Source organism: Vipera ursinii, assembly GCF_947247035.1.
Source record: "Vipera ursinii genome assembly, chromosome: Z".
NCBI lineage: Eukaryota > Metazoa > Chordata > Lepidosauria > Squamata > Viperidae > Vipera > Vipera ursinii.
Window position 1 is genome coordinate 61,356,360 of NC_139517.1, and position 19,866 is coordinate 61,376,225.

General features: G+C 40.2%; 1 protein-coding gene across 2 annotated transcripts in view; it reads right to left on the reverse strand.

Annotated features, from left to right (window-relative positions):
• Positions 1–19,866, reverse strand: part of RAMP3 (receptor activity modifying protein 3) — a gene marked incomplete at its 3' end in the record, with an annotated part of 149,825 nt that overhangs the window by 87,577 nt on the left and 42,382 nt on the right. Inside the window, exons 2-3 of one of the 2 annotated variants that reach the window (XM_083378322.1) lie at positions 19,464–19,493; positions 17,676–17,805 (exon numbers count right to left, since the gene is read on the reverse strand). In XM_083378322.1, coding sequence (XP_083234448.1) covers positions 17,676–17,805; positions 19,464–19,493 — 160 coding nt within the window. The remainder of the gene's footprint in view (positions 1–17,675; positions 17,806–19,463; positions 19,494–19,866) is intronic. The other variant, XM_083378323.1, reaches the window with a different exon arrangement.

The following is a 19,866-nucleotide window of genomic DNA, read 5'->3' on the forward strand; positions in this document are numbered from 1 at the left end:
GTGAGAGTGTGTAGTTCGGTTTTTAGGTGTTGTTCGTCAGCTAGGTGTTTTGTTCTGGAGATGAGTGTCTTGGCTACAGAGTTGATCTCTGCTGGGTGGTGGTGTGAGAGTGCGTTCAGATAGCGGTTTGTGTGTGTGTTTTTTATGGTAGATAGTGTGTCCTAGGGAGCCGTTGGATTTCTTGTAGACTAAGACATCAAGGAAGGGAAGTTGATTGTTAGCTTCTGTTTCCATGGTGAATTGTATTTTGGGGTATAGGCTATTGAGGTGTGTGAGGAAGTCATCCAGTTTTTCTTTGCCGTGTGGCCAGATTACGAAGGTGTCATCTAGGTATCTGAGCCAGAGTTTGGGTTTGTGGTTTGATTTTTCTAGAGCGAGGGTTTTGAAGTGTTCCATGTAGAGGTTTGCGATGACAGGTGAAAGGGGTGATCCCATGGGTGCTGCTTCCATTTGTTTGTATCTTTGTCCATTGTAGATGAAGTATGTGTTGGATAGGCAGTGGTTGGTCAGATCTAGGATGTGTTTTGGGGGGCTGTATTTATTTCGGATAGCTGTGAAGGCTTCTTTGATTGGCACTTGGGTGAAGAGGGATACGCCATCAAAGCTTACAAGTAGGTCACAGGGCTGTAAGTTTAGTTTACTTATGATCTCTATGAATTGGAATGAGTTTTGTACGTGTGAGGTGATGGATTTTGCGTAAGGCTGTAGTTGTTTGGCAAGAAATTTGGCTAGATTTTGTAGAGGTGAGCCTATGGAGCTGACTATGGGTCTGAGTGGGGTTCCTTCTTTGTGTATCTTGGGCTGGTATATATATATAAAACCTCCCTTTAATTCTGTTGCTTTTGGGTGCTTTTTTTCAGAATAGATTTTATGATCATAGAAGAAAGAAAAGAGTCTCACCCAGGTCACGCTTGTTTGGAATCGCTTTTTCTCCAGCAGTCAGCAGCTTCCAACTGGCTGCATAAGAGCAGCCAGTCTTTCTCCTGCTGGTCCTAAGAGCTTTCTTGGATCTACGAGGCTCCCCTCTTGGTTCGTCACCTCTACAGGGTGACTTTTGGTCCTTTTTGGACCCCCAGCAGGAAGAAACTGGGCATGGGAAGCAGAGCCCTGCTACCCAGCATTGTCTTACTGCAACAACAAAACTGGAAGTCCCTAAGACACTTATCTTAATGTTCTGCTCCACAGTCAGCCAGAGAAATATTGTTAATTTAACTGGGTTTTAGATTTACTCTTGGGGCTTGAATTTAATTTAATTGTTTTTAATTTTTGTATTCATGGTTTTAACTGCCCTGTAAACCGCCCTGAGTCCTACGGGAATAGGGTGGTATACAAATCCAATAAAATAAATAAAATAAATAAATAACTTTTCATTTCAATTTTGAATGTAAAAATTATAAGCATAACATTATTTGCCTTAATATGTTAAATTGAACATTTAAAAAAAACTGCCATAACTCACACCAAAGTATTGGTTGTATCATATTGATATCAATTATAAGCTAATTGTTTAATATTAAAAACTCAATTTATTTTAATTCTCTCTGGCGGCACGCACAAGGGGATAACCAAATAATGGATATTAGACAGACAGGCAAGCAGGCAGGCACATAGACAAAAACAAAGACAGACAAAGTAAAATACATGGAAAATAAGAAAGGAAGAAGTAGTAGTAGGTATATGTTAAATTGTTATACATTTGGTAATTTGGATTATCTGTGGATATTCAAGCTCACTTAAAAATCACATGCTATAATTGTTTTGATTTCTGCTTCATAATAGAGCCTTTCAGGCAATAAGCAATATGGAAATAATGACCCTGAAATTCTTCAATTTTTATAGAATTTATAAAATAGTATCTTTGAATGCACTAAACTATAATTACAAATTTACTTCTGTGGCTACAGCTTTTCATACCTCACCCTACTCTGTGAGCACTGCCTATATAGGCTAAAGCCTATGAATTTTATATAGGTGCTATCATAAGTGAACACCTGAAAACTATCTTTCAAAACCTGAAGGATGGCTCGAAATCATCCATGTATTCATCCAATTCATCCATGTATTCATCGTGTATTCATCCAATTCCATACACCCAGATGATTTCTGTAAGACTTCTTTCATTTTTAAACTATACAGTCAGTTGTTAGGTATGCTGGAGTTGAAAACTCTATTGGTAAGCAATTAGTGTGGAACAGTAAAATAGAGGAATTGTAAAAGTTTACATAAAATGAAATACATAAATTCAGACCAAAATAAGTTTTTTTACAAGACTCATAAAGGGAAGTCTGCTGAATATATTTTAAAATAAGCTGTATACACAGATATTGAAGCTAATATTTGACTGTTTAACGTGTTCTAATATGTTAAAGGACCAAAATGGCAGGGACCTAACAGAGGCAGAAGAGATAAAGAAGAGGTGGCAAAATTACACAGAACTATACAAGAATGAGCTTAATGTCCCTGATAAGCACGATGAGGTGGTCACTGACCTCGAGCCAGACATCCTAGAATGTGAAGTGGGCCTTAGGAAAACTGAGCAACAACAAAGCTAGTGGAGGTGACAGTATTCCAGCTGAGCTATTCAAAATCTTAAAAGATGATGCAGTAAAAGTGCTACACTCAATTTGCCAGCAGTAGCTACAGGATTGGAAAAGATCAGTTTACATTCCAATTCCAAAGAAAGGCAGTGCCAAAGAATGTTCAAACTATCGCACCATTGCACTCATTTCACATGCTAGTAAAGTTATGCTTAAAATCCTACAACCTAGACTCCAGCAGTATGTAGATCGAGAACTATCAGAACTACAGGCAGGATTTCGAAGAGGCAGAGGAACTAGAGATCAAATTGCCAACATACATTGGATCATGGAGAAAGCTAGGGAGTTCCAGAAAAACATCTACTTCTGCTTCATTGACTATGCTAAAGCCTTTGATTGTGCGAATCACAACAAACTGTAGCAAGTTCTTAAAGAGATGGAAGTACCAGACCATCTTATTTGTCTCTTGAGAAACCTATATACGGGTCAAGAAGCAACAGTGAGAACTGGACATGGAACCACTGATTGGTTCAAAATTGGGAAAGGAGTCCGGCAAGGCTGTATACTGTCACCCTGCCTGTTTAACTTATATGCAGACCACACTATGAGAAAGGCAGGGCTAGATGAATCAAAAGTTGGAATTAAGATTGCCGGGAGAAATATCAACAACCTAAGGTATGCAGATGATACCAATCTAATGGCAGAAAGTGAAGAGGAACTAAAGAGCCTCTTGTTGTGGGTGACTTGATCGAGGAGGAATGCGCTGATCTGGCATGCATTACGGAAACTTGGTTGGGATCGGAGGGAGGGGTTCCTCTGACCGAGTTATGCCCCCCAGGTTTCCGTGTGCTACACCGACCATGGGCTCAGGGTAGGGATGGTGGGGTGGCGGTGGTTATTCGGGAGACTTTATGTCCACGGGAGACCACCATTATCCAGATTGATGGGAGTGAGTCCCTCCTCCTGAACAGTTACATCTTTTAAGGAAGAAGTATCATTATTACTGTAGCACCTAAAAATTAATCCAAATGTAGGGCAAACTTGCTATCTTTATTCAAGCATGAGCATGTCTCATTACCCACTTCAGTTTATAGATGAATTGATAAAAAATCCATTACAACTCAAAATCCAAAGGAAACATTATCAAGTATACCAGCTATTTTAGTTTCTCCAAATTTATGGCTATGATTATCCCCTTTGGAATTGGACCCAGACAATCTGACTACATTCTTAAGTCTCACAATTCCTAACCATGATGCAAAAAAAAAAGACACTAAAAGAGCAATGTGCTTTCCTGTGTGATGTGTTTTCTCAAGACTGGGCACTTCCTAGAGATAGGCAGAAAAATATTAACAGGATGTGGCAGCTGGCTGTTAGCCAGAGAATAGAGAAAGGTCCCTAATAATAAAGGGCACTAAATTCCCAGGAGCAGTAAAAACTACTGGTACTGAGAAAATGTACAAGCTCCTAAAAATGGGAATAAATGAACTTGGCTTCCCGATCTAAATCAGAAAACAGTATTTTTTTTAAAAGGGAACATTGTTAGGTATTAACATATATACTGTATATGCTATACTTCCATATATTAGCTATATAAATTAAGTAGAAAGACACATAATAAATTTTAATCAAGAAAATGTAAAGAATTTTAAAATGCACTTAATGAAGTAAGGGGCAATGGTGGGGAAAATACACTGTTTTCTTGTGCTTAGAGAAATGCTTGGGCATTCACTCTGAGGAAAACAGCTGCAATAGTAGACATAGGAAGGAGAAAGTTTGTTTCTAATCTATTTATAATTATACTTTACAATTCACAATTGTCTAATTAGACTGCAATATTTATTTTAGTTCCCAGCTTGCAGTACTTATTATAACAGTAAATCCTAAATACTTTTCCATAGTACTGAAGAATTTTACCAGCTGGGACAAAATGGAATTTAATGTATAATGTTTGGCTGATTTCTTTTCTCATGGAATGAAATCATAATATCCTGCAGATCAACATAATGTAACTAAACATTTTTACTTTCATTGTTCCAAAGATAAGAAGAGTCCTACATTTTGAAAATGAAACCCAATCATTTTTAAGCTACCCAGAAGTTGAAGACCATAAAATTAGTTCAAAGTTTTATATTTTTATTAAAAAGAAATTCATTCCCAACCACTCTGTCCTTAAGCAATTCAAATTATATTTCTTTCCACCTTTTGTGATATGGATTAAATTAATCTAGTGCATTTAGGATTCATATAAGACAAAACACATGAGCAACTTCTCCATTAATAAAAGCCAAATTATTTCTGAAGTTTTTTCTATGTAATTTAATACCAGAAGTAACAAAAATTCAGTAACTATCAGACACATAGATTAATTAAATAACATAGTTCTCACTTTAATTTCCATATATCTCTTAATGCACACATACTACAAACCATTTTTAATGTTAACCATACAGCATGGTAAGAAAAGGCAGTATTTAACAGATTAGTTATAATAATCTTTGTTTCGCACAATATTTTAAATTGAAATAATAGATTCTGGTCTTTCTGTTTTTAAGGCTATCAGCATATAGACTCAACTTTAAGCATCACAGTAATTGTGTGCTGATCATAGTTATACTACTTATAGTGCAGCTGTTCATGGCTGGGAACAACCAACTTAGTTAAAATTCATAATGAATTGGAAAAAGTAATATTTGGTACAGATAATAATAGATAATTTTTGGACTGGTTATTGGCTACAATAAAGATTCCTCATCATTCATTTTGACCTAAGGACAATGTTTTTAAGTATTTATCAATACCAACCAACTATATTTATTTGGCAATAGGTTCCTCTGGAATTGATTCTTAGATCAGTAAAATGTCATTGTCTATCATGTTTCCCCGGAAATAAGACTGGATCTGTTTTCGTTTTGTTTTTTTACCAAAAGACCCATTAGGGATTATTTTGTGGGGGATGTCTGACTTTGCGGCCACCCGTCTAAGATGTACTCTATGATGCCTAGAGAGATGGGGGAGTTAAGTTAAGAACATTGACAAGAACCTAGCCAGGTGTTTCATCCAAGCCACTAGGTGTTGGATAGGAGCCCCCGTGCTGTTTAAAGAAAAAAAAATGTGTCTCTAAGATTATGCATGGATTTTTGCAGGACAATGGTATGTGCATGGAAAATATTTACCCCTCCCCCTTATGAAAGACACGTTGGGCCACCTGGCAAAGGGAAAGATATTCATAAAGTTAGATATGAGAGAGGCGTGTAATTGGGTAAGAATTAAAGAAGGCAATGAATGGAAATTGCCTTTAACTGCCTGCTGGGATGCTACCAATTCAAAGTAATGCCTTTTGGATTGCAGGGGGGCCCTGCCATGTTCATGCAATTAATCAATGAAGTGCTACATGAGCACCTATACCAAGGGGTCCTAGTGTATCTTGGTAACTTCTTCATCTATTCTGAGACAATGAAGGAACATGTGAAATTAGTATGGCAAGTACTGAAAAAACACTTGGAGGCAGGGAGGGAATAAAGAAATGAAAAGGATTTTTTAAGAGAGAAAAAAGAGAATAAAATGTCATTAATACGTGTTTACTATGTTTCAGATATCTTCCACATTACGGGGAGGGTCTGCCTGTCAAGCTTGTACCATGTACAGGTGAAACTCAAAAAATTAGAATATCGTGCAAAAGTTCATTTATTTCAGCAATGCAACTTAAAAAGGTAAACTAATATATGAGATAGACTCATTACATGCAAATCAAGATAGTTCAAGCCATGATTTGTCATAATTGTGATGATTATGGCGTACAGCTCATGAAAACCCCAAATCCACAATCTCAGAAAATAGAATATTGTGAAAAGGTGCAATATTCTAGGCTCAAAGTGTCCCACTCTAATCAGCTAATTAAGCCATAACACCTGCAAAGGGTTCCTGAGCCTTTAAATGGTCTCTCAGGTCTGGTTCAGTAGGAATCACAATCATGGGGAAGACTGCTGACCTGACAGTTGTGCAGAAAACCATCATTGACACCCTCCATAAGGAGGGAAAGCCTCAAAAGGTAATTGCAAAAGAAGTTGGATGTTCCCAAAGTGCTGTATCAAAGCACATTAATAGAAAGTTATGTGGAAGGGAAAAGTGTGGAAGAAAAAGGTGCACAAGCAGCAAGGATGACCGCAGCCTGGAGAGGATTGTCAGGAAAAGGCCATTCAAAAGTGTTGGGGACTTTCACAAGGAGTGGACTGAGGCTGGAGTCAGTGCATCAAGAGCCACCACACACAGACAGATCCTGGACGTGGGCTTCAAATGTCGTATTCCTCTTGTCAAGCCGCTCCTGAACAACAAACAACATCAGAAGCATCTTACCTGGGCTAAAGAAAAACAGACCTGGTCTGTTGCTCAGTGGTCCAAAGTCCTCTTTTCTGATGAGAGCAACTTTTGCATCTCATTTGGAAACCAAGGACCCAGAGTCTGGAGGAAGAATGGAGAGGCACACACTGCAAGATGCTTGAAGCCCAGTGTGAAGTTTCCACAGTCTGTGTTGATTTGGGGAGCCATGTCATCTGCTGGTGTTGGTCCACTGTGCTTCATTAAGTCCAGGGTCAACACAGCCGTCTACCAGGAGATTTTGGAGCACTTCATGCTTCCTTCCGCAGACGAGCTTTATGGGGATGCTGACTTCATTTTCCAGCAGGACTTGGCACCTGCCCACACTGCCAAAAGCACCAAAACCTGGTTCAATGACCGTGGGATTACTGTACTTGATTGGCCAGCAAACTCACCTGACCTGAACCCCCTAGAAAATCTATGGGGCATTGCCAAGAGAAAGATGAGAGACATGAGACCGAACAATGCAGAAGAGCTGAAGGCCGCTATTGAAGCATCCTGGTCTTCCATAACACCTCAGCAGTGCCACAGGCTGATAGCTTCCATGCCACGCCACATTGAGGCAGTAATTGCTGCAAAAGGGGCCCAAACCAAGTACTGAGTACATATGCATGCTCATACTTTTCAGAGGTCCAATATTGTTCTATGTACACTCCTTGTTTTATTGATTGCATGTAATATTCTAATTTTCTGAGATTGTGGATTTCGGGTTTTCATGAGCTGTACACCATAATCATCACAATTATGACAAATTATGACTTGAACTATCTTGCTTTGCATGTAATGAGTCTATCTCATATATTAGTTTCCCCTTTTAAGCTGCATTACTGAAATAAATGAACTTTTGCACGATATTCTAATTTTTCGAGTTTCACCTGTATATGATGTTGCCACCCTTACTGCTTCTTAGCTTGACAACGCATTAGGGGGGAGGGGATGGGGAAAATGAAATGTAGACTCCAGACTACAAGAAATCCAACTGTGTGAACCAGGACATTCTGCAAGTGTTTACCAACTCACTGAGACGATTTCTCATAGCAAACTTGTTTTGCTTTCAATCGTACCAAAATGATGTACTCAATAAAGTTTTACATAAAGAGGTTGGAAAGTCTCGTTGGTGCTTACTTGATTGGGTCCATTAGTCAGAACCTTGACACCTGCATTATCTACTTGTTTGTTTGTTTGTTTATATTTTATTTTTCCAGATTACCCATCTCCCTCAAGGAAGGACTCGGCAGAACAAGAAAGGACTCTGGGCATCCTGATAGATAGATAACTTCCAGTAGTCTTCCAAGACATGCAGTCTTCTAGACACCTGCTTACCCTCCTCCAAACCTACCACACATGAGTAAAATTGGTGACTGTTTTCACATCAGTAGGCAACACTTGCTGGGGAGTGTTGGGGGAATCCACCAATCACTTTTATTAACATTTTCCAAATTAAACAGCCTGTTAAGACAACAGGCTACAAAGCTGGAGATTGAGAGTTCTAGTCCCACCTTAACCATGAAAGCTAGCTGGGTAACCTTGGGCCATTCAGTCTCTCTCAGTCCAATTCACTCACAGGGTTGTTGTGGGGAAAATAGGAGAAGGTGTGTTGGATTTGTTTATTGCCTTGAGCTACTTGTAAAAATAATAAAAGTGGAATACAAACAAATAAATACAGGTAATCCCCAAGTTATGAGCATTCACTTAACCCTCATTGGAAATCATATGATAAGCACCACCCAGTGCTTACCAGCAAGTCCCGAAATTATGAATATTGCAGCACCATGGCAGTCGTTCACCCCTGCAAGTGACCTCAGAGACTCTGCAACATTCATCTTGGTTATTCCCTCCCTCCCCACCCCTACCCCGGGTCTCCCTTGGCACTAGGCCTTTAATACTCACCCTGTGAAGATCAAGATCCTTCACTTTCTTGGCTGCTCCAGGCCTTTGGTGAGTTCACACAGAATTGAGGTCTAAAGTAACGGGAGATCACACAAGATCAGTGAGGCGAGATCTCATGCTACTGATCTCGTGTGATCTCAAGGTACTTTAGACCTCTTCTCTGCAACAGAGAATGGAACAGAAGCCGGGGGACACTTCCATGTGCCTCCAGAGGCTGGATTGGGGCATCAGAGGTCTTTTCCAGGCCACTACCGCCCAGATCTGAAGCCAGAAGACATTTCTGCAGCCTTCCAGTGGCCCAATCCAGGCATTCAGAGACCTTTTCCAGGCTACTGCCACCCAGATCTGAGGTCGGGGGACTCTTCTGCGGACCTCCAGAACCCGGATCAGGCCACCGGAAGGCTGCAGAAGTGCCCGCTGGCTTCAAATCGGGGTGGCAGCGGCCTGGAAAAGGCCTCCTGCACCCAGATCACACCATCAGAGGGCCACAGAAGCATCCCCTGGCCTCAGATCCAGTGACAGCAGCCTGGAAAAGGTCTCTGATGCCCCAATCCAGCCTCCAGAGGCACGCAGAAGCCTCCCCCGGCCTCAGATCCGGGCCGCAGCAGGAACCACAGCAGAGAGGCAATGGATCTTTTGAAGGTGTGTCCAGTGTGGCAGGAAGGGAGAGAGAAGCATGAGTTATCTTAGTGGGTCGGGGAGGCCTGGGGGGCCTGTTCTCCATCACTAGGCCCTCCATGATCTTCCCTACCCTGAGATACCTCATGTTCACTTAACAAGCTGCTTGTACTCCCTCCCACGAGTTTTCAACTTATGAGTGGAATGGGCAGTACACTTGTAACTTGAGGACTACTTGTAATGGTAAGAATAAAAGGAAGGCCTTGTTTCTAGGCCAAACAGTGCTCAGCAGTGGGACAATAGTTTAATATTTAAGCAGTTAACTAGTTGTGGTCTCTAGTTTGGTTGCAAACAGCACACTAAATTCAGCTGAAACAAGTGATTTCTGTGGCTAACTAAATAAAATTCTACGACATCAGATAAAATTATAAAATTTGAGTTTTCTGTCTTTTAGCATGTCATTCATAAGGATAATATAAAAAATAGATAATATCCAGAAAATCTCCCATAGTAACTTGTGGACAAGATTTCTCCTTTCCTGAAACCTCCAGGTGACCCACAGTATTTTGACAGCTATTACTGCAAGACCTCTTTTCCAGTAATTTTATAGCAGTTCCTAAACTCTGGCAGTGGAAACAAAAGTCACATGTCAAGGTTGTAATTTTTTCCCCTCTTTCAGCAAGAGAAAAAATTGCTGGCTGATGATACATGGATTAAAAGCAATGAAGAATCTCATGGCAGAATGTCTATGTAGAAGCTTTTTGGATGACAAGCAAAATGTCTTCAAAGAAAAACAAGAAAGTCAAGTTGCCTCTAAAAAAACCACCCTGGGACCATCTCATGGCAGCTTAAGGATCAATATATTTATTATGACATTAGCTTTTGTTAATTATTAACCACCGAAAGCCTCACAAGACTCAGTATTGGTTTTATTACAGCAGACTAAAAAAGCTATTCTTTGAAAATTATTATAGTAAAGAGCAGTGAACTGAAAGAGCTGGAGGAGAAATGATGTCTAGATCAAAAACTGCTAAATACGTCTTGAGGCTTTTCAGCAAAGATAACTCGCTTTTAATAAGGTGGCTTATGAACCAATAGAGATGGTTCAAAGGAATCTGGGGTATTGTGGGAAACATCTGCACAACATTGTTATAATATATATCATGTTGACATTATCCTAATAATACAGACACCTATATTAAAGGTTAAAGGATAAAACAGAAATTAATCTTTAATTTTGGAGATAGAGAGCATTTTTCCCAATGTACCAAAATCCTATCAGAGCAAATACCTGAAGAAAATGGTAGTAAGACTTAATTGCTACACATTTCTTTCCAATCTAAGAATTTCTTTATATGTAGTCACATCATGCTTAAATCCCACATTTATATTTTCTATCACATGTTTAGGTATTGCCCAAATTGGAATTTTAAAGTTCAACATATAACGATATTTTTTCCAAACTCGTAACAGGGCATATCTTAATATATGTGTCTTAAAAACATTATCCACATTTTTATCATACAATAAATAAGCATGCCAACCATATAACAAATCATATCCTTCAATATTCAATAATCTCTCTTGTGTTAAATTGAACCAATTACTAATTGATGATAATACCGCAGCTTCATAGTATAATTTAAGATTGGGCATTTTAAGACCACCTCTTTCACGTGCATCTTGCATTATCTTAAGTTTAACTCTCGGTCTCTTCCCTGAGGACTCAGGGCGGTTCACAGGGCAGAATAAAATAGCAAATACAAACATTAAAAAAAGATTAAACAATTGCCCTAGTTAAAAACAATGTAAATACAGCGCTAAAAACCCCAAGAAAAATTAAAAGACCAAAGATAAAACAACCCCAGCAATCCCCATAAATAACAATAATCAAATATTTAAATTAATTTTAAGCATCTTATATACAATTCACAAATATTCAGAAATACTAGGTTTTATATGAGCCTATATATCTCTAAACGTATTAGCAGTTAAATGACATAGTTTTAGAAGAAACCTAGGAATAATACCTTTTCATACAGGACTCTTTTTTTTCCCTTCAGACTTCTTTTTTTTTACATGTATTTGTTCTCAAGATCCAAATGTGACAATGTTAAATGGTGATTTCTCCCAAATTCAGGATCTTGATAATTAATAACAAAGAGATAATTCACTAATTATCTCAAACAATAACTACATTTTATATGTATACATTGGTCATATGAACACATGAGCAGACTTAAGCTAAAAAAAAACCTTTTTCCAAGCAGACCATTTAGCATTTTAATTCATTTTGGAGTCACCAAAGGACCAATATATTTTCTTCTATATTCTTCTATATTTCCTCTAAATCATAGTCATGAAAATTTTCATAATTTTCCAATGTTTATCAGTATGGTCATTACTACTACGCATTGCAATTCATATTTTCATAAACACAATAATCTAGGTGGCACATAATTTTTGGTATATTTTAGTTTTTTCATTTCTACATAATCCTATACTTTATTTCTATGCACATTGTTGAGCGCCATGGGCCTGACATACAGCTAGGGGGGGAGAAAAGAGTTCCGCGACGGCCCCCCTCCCTTGCCTCCTGTTCTTCTGCCGCCGCAACAGCCCACCACAAGCCCTCTGCCAACCCGGCCGCCTATCAGCTGGCTACTGCATGCTGGTCCTGCCGCCCATCAGCTGGTCACTGTGAGCTTTGTCAGGATTCTGGAAGCCTCGGAGGGCGTTGCTCGGCTGTTTCCCACATTGCCAGCTCCCTGCCCAGCGCCGCTTGACAGCTGACTACTGCAGACCCTGCTGTGACTTCAGATGCCTCGGAGGGTGTGTTTCCCACATTGCCGCCTCCCTGCCTTGAGCCGCTGATGCCGCCAGTTGCTGTGGACACTCTGCTGGCCTCCCCACCTCCCAGCTGGCAGCTTGACTCCCGTGGCTGGTCATGTGGGTTTGAGAGTGGGACTTGCCTGAACAGCTCACCTGTGGAACATGAGGGAAGGGCTTGTAGGACACATGGAGGGTGGTACGGAGCAGTGTGAGCTGTTTTGCAGAAGATATTGCAAAGGGGGAAGAGGAATTATAAGGAGTTGTGGGCGGATGCTGGTTTGTGACCTGGGGGCAGGGTTCTGCCTCCTGGTGGTTATGTAAGTGCTGGGAGCAATTCACTCCCAGTGCTAACTTTGCTTTTGTGCTTTTGATCTGAATAAAGTCTTTTGTTTGTCGCACATTCCTGTTTGGAGACTCCTGCTTGCATCCTACGAAGGACGTGACTTGACACACATATTCATACGATTAATAGTTGCCAGCCAGAAAGGACTGTAGGCGAATTTTGGTGACCTTTAAGCAGTCTACAGTCCCTCGCATGCATCTTTAAATGAAGGCTTTTCGGAGATCCTTCTCAATTATTCCTATACAGATATTCCGCTTAGAGAAAGCTATCCCACTTCTGGATTGCTTTTCCCATGAGGACACTATCACTTTTAAACCTTAGTGTAGCCTTTCAAATCCAGTAAACTCTGGTAATGTTTTTATTGCAACGCCCTTGAGAAGGAAGAGCTCCAACCAACAAACAATGTTCACTACTGATGAATCTCTAGGGTTTAATCAAGTTTCTGCTAACTTGCAGCCCAACAAATTGCTGCCACAACTAGAGACCCCCAACTATAAAAGACCCCAAAGGAAAAGTTCACTCTCTATCTTTTCTGAACTTAGATGGGCTTCCAACATTCGCTACAGCATGATATCCCCAAGTGCATTCTCCAGAAAAAGTCTGCAAATCCCTATGGTGGCTAGATGGGGATGTTGAAGTTTGGATTGGTAAAGGTGATGAACCCTTGCTCCACTACTTGACAATCTCCAAGAGCCAAAAGCCTGGCTTCAATTCTTATGCCATCCCTGAGGTTATTTTTTCTGATATTGACACTGTCCACCCCAATTCTGTTTTTTAATACCCCCTGCTGGGGCAGGGGCACTTGCCTGATTGTGATGATACTTGTTTTTAATTTGTGTTTGAGTAGTGTTTGCATACTCTCACCTTGAATGGGAGCTGGGTTTTGGATGAGTGGTCCTCTTCTGAGTGGCTAGTGGGAGGGAGCAGTTGGAACAGAGGACAGTGTGCTTTCTCTGAGGGACTGGAGAGGTGTAAACCATTAGTGGTGAGAGCTTTTGCTATAGCGCCATAGGGGCTACCTCCCTCATTGACCTCCTGGATGTTTAAGAGTATGAATGTGAGTGCTGGGAGGAGATAGCAGATTCCTTGGCTCTTTCAGGAAGTGGTTTGGGGGGAAAAGAAAATGTTTATCTCGAGGGACGTAGGGCAGGATCAGATATCACAGGCAGAGGATGCTATGGGAGGCAAAGGGCAGGCCATTACAGGGGAGGATGTCCCGTATGCTTAATAGTGTGTTCTTGCCCCCTGATCTCATCCCCAGTTTCTGCACAGCATACTCCCAGAGGCCCCAGGGTCCAGCTGCTAAATGCCAGGTCAGTCAATAATAAAGCTCCTCTTGTTCAAGATCTTATTGAGACGTGGCTGACCCTGGAATGGGAGGTTCTCCTTTCAGAGATATGTCCAGTTTGTTTCAGATTTAGCACCAGCAAAACTCCAAGGCAGGAGAGGTGAGGTGGGCGTAGTTATCAGAGTCTTTATTGGCTTTCAGGGGCTTTACACTGCAAATCTGATTGTGAGATCCTATTCCTGAAGCTGGGCTCCCTGGATCACATGGGATTGTTGCTAGTATACCAGCCTCTCTGCTGTGTCCAACCTCCTTGCCTGAGCTACTGGAAGCTGTCTCAAGGCTGACAATGGAGTTCCCCAGACTTATGGTTCTAGGGGATTTCAATCTGTCATCCCTGAGTGCAGCCTTGGAAGCAGCCCAGACGTTCATGGCAACTATGGGCCTATCTCTGATTATAACTGGCTTGACTCAGGAAAATGGTTACATGCCAGACTTGACTTTTTTTTATCAAAGCAATGACATCGTGGCTGGTAGAGGATATAAGATTATCCCTCTTTTCATGGTCAGATCACACCCTGGTGTCCATGAGGCTCTCATATGCTGCCACCCTCCATAGGAAGGCTGGACCCATTCAGATCGTCTGCCCCCAGCAACTGATGGACACTGCTGGTTTCCAGAGAGAACTGGGGCATATCCCAGAGAAGTTGCTGCATGGTCCTGCTGAAGCTGTGGTAGTGGCCTGGAATTTAAGGGTGGCCATGGCTTTGGAAAAGATTGCACCCATGCAGCCTCACTTGACTCCTGTCCCTCCACATGGTTTACAGAAAAGTACGAGTTCTGAAAAGGGCCAATAGACACCTAGAGTGCCACTGGAGGAAGACAAGTGATGACTCCGACAAGCTGCTATTAGGGCCTACCTCATGGCGACAAGAGCAGCAAAACAGCAGTATTTCTCCACTCTTATTGCATCCTTTGGGTGCTGCCCAGAAGTCCTGCTTCGGGTTGCCCATTCCCTCCTAGGTCAGAGGGACTTGCGTGATCTTTTGCAGGGCTGGGCAGAGGGGTTTGTTCAGTACTTGATGGACAAAGTTGCTTGGATTTGTTTCCAGATGGACCCTATGTGTGGAGATAATCTGTGTGAAATGCCCAGGAAGAGGCCTTGACCTGTTATTTGGGAACAGTTTGATCTGGTTGGCCCTGATGAAGTGGACAGGATCTTTGATGCTGTCATGCCACTATCTGTCTGTTAGATCCTTGTCCCTCCAGGATAGTGAGTAGCAGGTGGGTCCAGTGATTAATATATCACTAGAGGAGGTACATTTCCAGATGCTTTTAAGCAAGCTCTGGTCTGCCCCCTCCTTATCCTGGATCCCACCTGCCTGGACAATTTCAATCGAGTTTCCAACCTCCCATTATTACAGAAGGTTGTGGGAAAGCTTGTGGTGTGGCAGCTGCAGAGTCCTGGACGAAACAGATTATTGGGAAACCTTTCAGTCAGGATTCAAGCCTGGTTATGGGATGAAAATGGCATTGGTCACGCTTACTGATGGTCTCTGGCAAGAGCAAGTTGATGATAGTGCAAACATCCTCGCTTTCCTTGACCTCTCAGATGCTTTCGATACCATTAACCATGGTATCCTTTTGGGCTGGCTGCTAGGGAGGAGGATAGGTGGCAGTTCTGCACTGATTTGGCTTCCTTCTCTGTGGCAGGTCCCAACTGGTACTGATAGGTAATAAGAGGTCTCTATTTTATGATGTACTGCAGGACTCAGTACTTTCTCTACTCCTTTTAAACATCTATATGAAACCACTGGGTGAGATCATCCATCACCATGGATTGAGGTATACTGTATACTGTATGCTGATGACACCCAGTCTTGGTGACCCATGTGATGCTGTGGCCGCCCTTTCATGGTGTTTGGAGGTTACGGAGGCCTTGATGGGGGACAACAGGCTTTGACTGAACTCTGGTAAGACCAAATGGCTTTGGATATGTGGAGCTCTGGGATCCAGGACTGTCATATCTGACTCTGGATGAGGTGGCACTGCCCCAGAAAGACATGGTCTACAACTTGGGGGATCTCCTGGACTCACAACTCCTGTTCGAGGAACAGGTGGCAGACATGGTTAGGAGAGCCTTTGCATAACTTTGTGTTCTGCTCCAGTTGCAGCCTTTACTGGACCAGGATTCCCTGCTCTCAGTTATTCAGTCCCTAATCATCTCATGCCTGGACTACTGTAATGTGCTCTACATGAGGCTACACTTTTAGAGCATTCAGAAGCTACAGCTGGTGCAGAGTGTAGCAACATGGGTAGTTTTGGATGCCCAAGAATGGCCTCTGTAACACCTCTGCTCCATGAGCTGCATTGGTTAGCAGTCTGCTTCCCGGTGCAATTCAAGGTGTTGGTGATCACCTTTAAAGCCCTTCATGGCATGGGTCCAGGTTACTTGAAGGACTGTCTCATCCCACTGGGATTGGCCCATACCACTCTAGCCATCAGAGGAGGCACGCTGTGAGTCCCATCAGCCCCATTATTCTGGCTGCTGGGATCCAGGAGGGCCTTTGCTGCTGTTGTTCCTGCCCTCTGGAAATCTTGCCCTCGATGTGAGGTTGACCCCAATCCTCCCATCTTTTTGTAATGGGGGGCAAGTGGGGGAACAGTGCAATGGAGGTGGTTGATTGAGTAATACCAGATTCCACCTCTAATCCACTCTGCCCCTCCCTGCCCATGTGTCTTTGGTTTTAAAGTTTGTTCTTAACTTTTTATGTTTTAGCTTCTATCTAACTGTAAGTCACTCAGTTATCCTACGGTAAGATGGGCAGCCAATAAAATTTATAAAGAGAGAGAGAGAGAGAGAGAGAGAGAGAGAGAGAGAGAGAGAGAGAGAGAGAGAGAGAGAGAGACAGACAGACAGACAGACAGACAGATCGATCTTCATTAAGATCTATTCATACTTCCTCTTTTCCTTAGTTTTCATGAAAAGCTAATACTAGTACAAGAGGAAAATTAACAACTTCCCAATCAAATCGGTACAGGGGTTTAAATGCATAATGAATTTCTTTCAGTCTTCTGCTCCCTGGGTATAACATGCAGCTTGACTTCCAAAGTCTACCAGTACATCAGATTTATCAGCTGCAGTTTGATCTTTACTACCTTTAAACATTTAATGTAAATTGCTGTGCCTGCTATTCTTTGGGGTCAACTTTATGCTTATTCTTGCTCTGTACTCATCATACATCGAAGCAATTCAAACAATATCAGTAGAATTTTATTTAGAGTTCCTTACTCTATCCTGAATGGACTTTCTTGGTTGCAACTTTGGCTAGAACCCCTTTGTATTCAATTCATAATTTGCTATCTAAATTTTTGTTAAGAGAAAACTTGGAAGAAACTCACTTTAATCTATAAATTCATTTCCTCTTGGGAAAAAATATTTTTCTATGATTTCTCAATCTGTTTTCAAATACTACTCAACTTTCATACATCTCTGCAAGAAATTAAACTCTGCCCATAGCCTGGAGTTTGATCCTAACCAGCTCAAAGTTGACTCAGCTCTCCATCCTTCCAAGGTCAGTAAAATGAGGACCCAAATTGTTGGTGGAAATATGCCGACTCTGTAAACTGCACTTATATAAGTCTAAATGCTATTGCTATTGCATCCAGAAATTCCACACATTCTAATAGCTTATGCTAATTGTACAATTAATGCTGTATAATAATCATTTTAATAGTAATTTTTCCACTTCAAATTATAAAGCTTACTATATAAATTCAGTCAGAAGCTTACAGTATAAATTCTGTCAGATTGCACCATTTTGTAGAGTCCATTTTGTGCATCATCTCTTCGAAGGATTTTCCACACACTGGCAAGTTCTGTAACATGAGGGATTCATTGCAGATGATTTGCTGTTGTGCACCTAAGAAACAGAAAAGTTCTGATCAAGTGAGGTTTCCACTTTGGAAAAGCATGAAGATTTTTAAAAATATTCATCAAGAGAAAGTGTTTCAATCAAAATATATGTGTTCCAATTATATATGTTAGATCTTATGCATGTCATTAGCTAAATATTGTGCAGCCCTAAAAGTTTTACAGGTAATCATCACTTATTGATCATTTGTTTAACAATTGCTCAAAATAGCAATCTGGGTGTTGGCAGCCAGCCTGGATTTCCAACCATTGCAGCATTCTGCAGGCAAGTGATTACTATTTGTGACCTTCAGTCAGGCTTCCAAAAATCAAAGACAATGGGGAAGCTATAAGGAAGTCACAAATTGTAGTCATGTTATATCTTGCTTAACAACCATGGGTGATTTGTTAATGACCACAGCAAAAAATAAAAAATAAAAGATTGTAAAAAAGGTGCAGTCACCAGAGATCTCAACAACCACACTGTTTAACAATAAATTTTCCATTCCATTCCCCACTGAGGTCATATGTTGACCTAAAAACATATTATATTTACTTTTAATTATTTCAATATATATAATCATTTCAATTTTTAATGTTAATATTATTTTACTACTTAATAGCATCAATAAAGTCAGCATTACGCTAGGAGTATACTTATGTATCATTTGGTTTCTTCACAAAATCATCAGTTTTTATTATACTAAATATTATACTAAAATATGATTGATCCAAATAATTTAGATTTGTCATATAGTATCAATGGGTATTAAGTAACAAATAAAGCAAAGTTTCTGTCAGGCTAAACACCGTTTTGAGTTACTACATGGAGAAATAGTTTACTTTCCTTTGAGATTTTTTTTCAACTTCCCAGTCTATTCTACAGGCCATATTCTACAGCCAAGGAATTTACTAACCAGGTTTGACCCTGCTTATTTTTTCTCAGTCAAGCTGTATCAACTAGACTCTATCTACTTTTGTAACAAGAAATAAAAAAGTAAATGAAAACTGTAGGAAATTGTAACTTCATCTGTGTACCGATGGGACCTAAGGTATGAATGATTAATCAAGAAAAGGGGCTGGATTTTGATAGATAGTGTTCAGTGCTCCTTTTCACCCCTTTTTTGCTATAGTACAGCAGCTCTCTATTTTCTAGTAGGAATTAATAGCAGATGCCAGGACCAAAGATGGGATTTTCTGAGACATATTCACTTCAGGTTTATAACAAAAGCATCCACTTGGCCAGTTTGAGATAGATCTTCCACAAGGCTACTTCTATCACTTCAGACTTCTATTTATTTATTTACACCTCAGTCAAAGAAATGTAAGATCTACATGAAGAAAATGGACCATTCATTTAAAATATTGCTGTTGAATATATTTTCCTTACAGAAATACAGTATCAATTTCTTGTTAAATATTCAAAGAAAAATGAAACTTAGCCAACTTGTAAAATTGTACTGATGTTTCTCAGAATGTTGCTTTCTCCAATCTCATATGAGGCAGTCCTTGTAAATATTGAAATTTCATTCCCAGAAGCATCATTTTTTATACATTATAATTGTGTGTAAGATATATATTTTGAATAAAGGTATCTTTTGAGAGCTGCCTTTTTAAAAGAGATATAATGAAAAAGAATAATACAGATAGAAAATATAAAGTTCTTACCTGCTAATTCAATTGTTATTAGGCTATTAGCTGGAAAAAATAAAGGAAGTATCTATTAGACTGCTATTATTCTAAAATATTACTGTAAAATACATTAAACTAATAATAATGAATAACATCTTAAATCTAAACCACATAGATTTTAAGGAGAACTATGTGCAACCAGCTGGTTCCAACTCACAAAATATCTACAATATCTAACCAGTGAAGTAGCTTGGAAGAATATGATATCTAGTCCAATGCCAAATAACTTAACAAAAATGAAATTAATATCAGCCAGAAATAATAAAGAATGCCCTCTATAGAGATAAGAACTTTAAGCTAGCAGGTTCCTGTTTCATGAACTTAATGGGTATGGATCTACTTATGTGGAGAGCAGAGCATTTAGAATCATACTGATTAT